The sequence below is a fragment of the Sinocyclocheilus rhinocerous genome, unplaced genomic scaffold (assembly GCF_001515625.1).
Source record: "Sinocyclocheilus rhinocerous isolate Xijiao unplaced genomic scaffold, SAMN03320098_v1.1 scaffold791, whole genome shotgun sequence".
NCBI lineage: Eukaryota > Metazoa > Chordata > Actinopteri > Cypriniformes > Cyprinidae > Sinocyclocheilus > Sinocyclocheilus rhinocerous.
In genome coordinates, this window is record NW_015623076.1 from 115,668 (window position 1) to 120,577 (window position 4,910).

The 4,910-nt window shown below is 38.3% G+C and overlaps 1 protein-coding gene across 1 annotated transcript; it reads right to left on the reverse strand.

Annotated features, from left to right (window-relative positions):
* Window positions 1-141: 141 nt before the first annotated feature.
* On the reverse strand, window positions 142-3,950 carry LOC107716837 (extracellular calcium-sensing receptor-like). The gene is made up of 6 exons (XM_016523794.1): window positions 3,721-3,950; window positions 3,222-3,516; window positions 2,186-2,971; window positions 1,775-1,996; window positions 1,198-1,321; window positions 142-1,055 (listed from the first exon to the last, which is right to left on the reverse strand). Exons 1-6 carry the CDS (start codon window positions 3,948-3,950, stop codon window positions 142-144), a joined length of 2,571 nt encoding a protein of 856 aa, XP_016379280.1.
* Window positions 3,951-4,910: the final 960 nt, after the last annotated feature.

The following is a 4,910-nucleotide window of genomic DNA, read 5'->3' on the forward strand; positions in this document are numbered from 1 at the left end:
CAAAAAAAAGAAATAAATACGCACAACTTACTTGTGCATATAGCACAAACATGTAAAAACAATTATGCCAGTGGTGTAACAGTAAAATATCAGATTGTATGATATCTGAATTTGATAGATATCTAATGAGAGCTGTGTGTCTCAGAGGGCTTTTGTTGGTACTTTACCCATTAAGTGTTTTTTGGTATTCTGCTCTGGCCTGAAGACAATAATGAAACACTTAGGAGCAAAAATACAGAGAATCAGACCAAAGCTTGAAGCTAAAATAGCAAATATCTCCACAGCTACAGTAAATTTCCCAGGAGAGCTAACATAAGCGGGAATAAAGGTGATCCATACAGCACAGAATATAAGCATACTGAATGTGATGAATTTAGCCTCATTGAAGTTATCAGGCAGCTTACGGGCAAGAAAAGCTAAAACAAAGCAAAGGAAAGCTAAGAGGCCAATATATCCCAGTACAGCCCAGAAACCTATAGCTGATCCTAAACTGCATTCTAGAATTATCTTTTCTTTGAAGTGTTGCATATTGTTAAAAGGAAAAGGTGGGGATACGTTTAACCAAAGCACACATATAAGGACCTGTACAAGAGTGAAAACAAAAACACTGAGTCTCTGTTGAGGAGGCCCAAACCATTTCATGACATTATTTCCTGGTAGTGTAGCCTTAAAGGCCATTAACACCACTAGTGTTTTGCCCAGAACACAAGAGATACAGAGGACAAAAGTGATCCCAAATGCTGTGTGACGCAACATACAGGACCACTCAGTGGGCCGACCAATAAAAGTAAGTGAACAGAGAAAACACAGAGTCAATGAGAAGAGCAATAGGAAGCTCAGCTCTGAGTTGTTGGCTCTTACTATTGGAGAGGCCCTGTTTTTGTAGAACACTAAAGTTATGCTCAAAGCCACTAAAGAACCAGCAACAGAGAAAGCAGCCAGTATAATCCCAAGGATCTCATCCCAGGAGAGAAACTCCACTGGTTTAGGAAGACACTTGTCCTTCTCATTATTGGGCCAATACTCAGGCAGGCATTTGTGACAATCTAAAGAATCTTCAGAAGATCAAGAGATCAGTACATAACATGTATCTTTTATAACATGTATATCTATTTTCATTATTTATTTTACACAATAATATATTATTTGACCAAGAAACATTTTTGATTTATTTACAAGACTATCCAGACAAAGTACCTGTCTCATTGCTGATCTCTCCATCTGCACAGTTAATGCAGTCATAACAGCAGACAGGTCTTCCTTTTTTCACAGCCTTCCTAGTACCTGGAGGACAGCTTTCACTGCACACAGACACAGGCACCTTTAACAGGTACACACAACAGAGTCAAATTAGCCAAGGTTTTCAGCAAAAATGCTCTGAAAATGACAGAATGGCCCAGACGTTTGAAACATATAGGCAAAATGTGTCATGGTGAATTTTTCTTTGCTTTTATTTCATTTTAGAATAGTTCATAATATTCTTTTAGGAGATATTCTAGGTCTTTTGAGACACTGTAGTGTCCAGTCGCCATATCCCTGTAAATGTGGTCTAAAGGAGAGAGTTTTTTTTTTTTTTAAACACAAAGTGGTTTATTTTAATCAATATATTTAATTGAAGTGTATGACAACAATTAACAGTATATGTGTGTTAATATGGTTGTAAGTAAAGAGAATATCCCCAAAATCAATTCTAGGGGTACAGCAAGACATTCATAAATAATTACCGCCACACAGAATAAAAAAAAAAAAAAGAAAAGAAAAAAACACTTTATACCTTTTCACTGCCATCATACCAAATAATAGCTTTGCTCAGACTGAATTCTTGGCCTTTAGGCTGGGAAGCATCATATTGACCCACTGTCACAAAATCAACTGAACCATCTCCTTGAAGCTGCCAATTCACAAGTTCATATGCGGCCACAGGGTCACCATTGGTGTCAAATGAAACAGAATAATTATTTTTAGTAAAATTCACTCTTTTGAGTTGATCAAAAACCTGCATGATTGGCATAAAAAAAATATATATATGGTGTGGTTGAATAGGTATTTCATAGTAGACCAATACAGAAGGTAATATACTGTGTAATTACTGTAAGATTTTTGTTAAGATTTACAAGCAAACAGGTAAGTAAGTAAGTAAATAAATACATAAATAAATACACTACTACATAATAAGAAAAATTACCTGTTGGTGCTTAACTTTGATATTTTTATCACACTGCTTTTCGTCACAGACAATGCTATGGAGGGCATGAGCTATAGCATATGTGGCTTTGTACACCATATTTGTGACGCGCAACTGGGACGTGTCAGTGTACGGGTTCTGTAAAGCGCGCAGGTCCTCTGTGCCATCACAAGCTGGCATACCAGCAGAAGAACCTGTCTGGCTTTTTAGACTACAGCTGAATGAGCTTTCCCAGAATTCTGTCAGCAGGGGGAATTTTAGCGCTTGTTCTGGATACAGGTCAAGTAGAAAGTTATGAAAACCAGGGATAACAGACCGCGGGATCGCAACCCCCACAGCACCAATACACAAATTAAACCGCAGCATTTGTGGATCTGTAACCCACGCCTCGCTGCCAATCCACTGCATCGGGGGAGGAGGCTGCTGGCTCAGCTCTTCTAACAGAAATCTCATATCACCTGCTGCCACGAAGGCAACTATTACACGAGCCGTTGACTTGCGAATAACATCCGCGACTCTTTTTAGTTTGCTGCGCGGCTGGGTCCTGTAATAGGCCTCAAAATACTCCACACAGATTCCCTCTTCCTCTGCAGCTTTCAGGAATGATGCCATGCCATTGTTCCCATAGTCTGAATCACTGCACACAGCTCCGATCCACGTCCATCCGAAGTGCTTGACCATCCGTGCCAGTGCTGCCGCTTGATGGTGATCACTGGGGATGGTCCTGAAGAAAGTAGGGTGCTGCTGCTTGTCACTGAGACACGCGCACGTTGCGTAATGACTCACCTACCGAATACAGTGAAGATAATATATATATATATAGTTGTTATATACAAACTTGACATTTACTGCACTTATCTGTTGTTACTCAAATGTTCTCCAGTTGTGTCATTATATTACAACAATTATTACAACAACCACTATTACAACAATTATTCTATATTTACTGTATATCGTGGTACAGCTCCAGCATTTTATTTTTTATTATTATTTTATTTCTAATAAGAAGACTATGAAAGTCGTTTTGCGCAAGCACCTGTGGAATTCCAAGAGGACCCAAAAGTCTTGAAATGGTTACAGCCGGCGTGGAAGCAGAATCTCCGACTAGTGCAGGAACTGCAGCAGATTTTGCACAGGAATCAGTGTCGTTAAATACGAGATCTAGTCCGTTGGCAAGCTGCAAAGCTACTTTAATTGCCATTGGCACAGATGCACACGAGTCATATATGTGGTACCCTAGAGTGATGCCCGGTAAGAGATCGGAGCTGTTGTTTATCTCTTGGACAGTGAATTGCAAGGCACGAGCAAAGCGCAGCTCTCGGAAATCCATGCTGTTGAAATACACACATAATAGCTTCCTATGAAAAAAATAACGTTTTTCTTGTCGGCTTCTAATTAAGTCATTTTTTTTTTTTTTTAAATAAAAAGTTTTTTCTATATAAAATAAAGTTATGAACACAATTTCAGCACAATCAATTTAACCCATTTGCCCTGCTCTGTTAAGCATTGTTTTCGACTTTGAATCAAACTCTAACCTGCCACTGCACTCTAGTGGTTGTGGCCGTCTAATATAGGTGTGCTTCTCTGTCTTCACATAGTAATGAATGGTGAAAGCCCCTCCAATAATGAAGTCTCCATCCTCGAAGAGATCAGGGAGATGAGGGTCACCTTGGAGGATGCAGGTGCCTAAATTAACCCCACACACAGCAGGGCAAAGCCTGGTAATACACAGTAGTGTCATTGTTAATAAAAGATAAGCATTCATTTCTCCTGCTATGCAAGCAACCACTCAAAATGTGAGTCCAGTATTACATCTTGTTTTATATATCCACCAACCACTACTGTTATATATTCTAAATCTTTACTGGACAACAAAAGAGGGTGTGGTTAATATTTCACATCAGTCAATGAAAGGATGTGTCTCAAGTGTATCATGAAGTTTCAAAACAGCAAAATCATGACTTGCCTTCTTTTTGACTCTTCTTTTAGATTACCTGTCAACCCCAAGATAAATTTGTCAAAATGAATGCATGTTTATTTTATATTTGCTTTTACTTGCCCTTTCTTCTTTTGTCGTGTCCCATTCAGAACCTACGCTGACCGAGAGAGCTCAACGCTCTGCAACTTCAGAAAACACATGCAGATAGAAAAAGCACCAGCAAATTACAGTTTTTCTGAATTGCTAAAACGCATTTCTTGAAACCATCACTCATTTTCTCAAAACCTTAAACACAAATCCAAATACTCAAACTAAATTCACGAAACCTCTGACTCTTCCATCAAAATCAAACAATCACTGCAAAACCATTTCACTTTCACTCAAAATCAAACCGTGCTTTCAGATCACACACGCACGAGTCAATAAAATAAACACTACAGAGCACACAGAGAAAAATGGAGAACACAGCATCCAGAACATTACAGAAAAAAAAGTATATTGTACTGAGTAAACAATTTTGTAATTCTGTAAAAAAGTATAGTAATTGCAACTAAGTAAGGTGAATATATTGTATAGGCCAACTGTATACTGCAAGAATAGTATTGTGCTGAATATTGAATAGTACTGAATTTTTGTATATATTCAGCACTTGGACACTGCAAAAATACTGCTGTCCAACTGCAAAGGCCAAAAAGTTCAAATAAAACTCTAAATGAATAGCATGTTACAGTACACTCAAATACTGTAAGTTGTGCAATTGTAAAATCAGGGTCAATGAGAGATTCA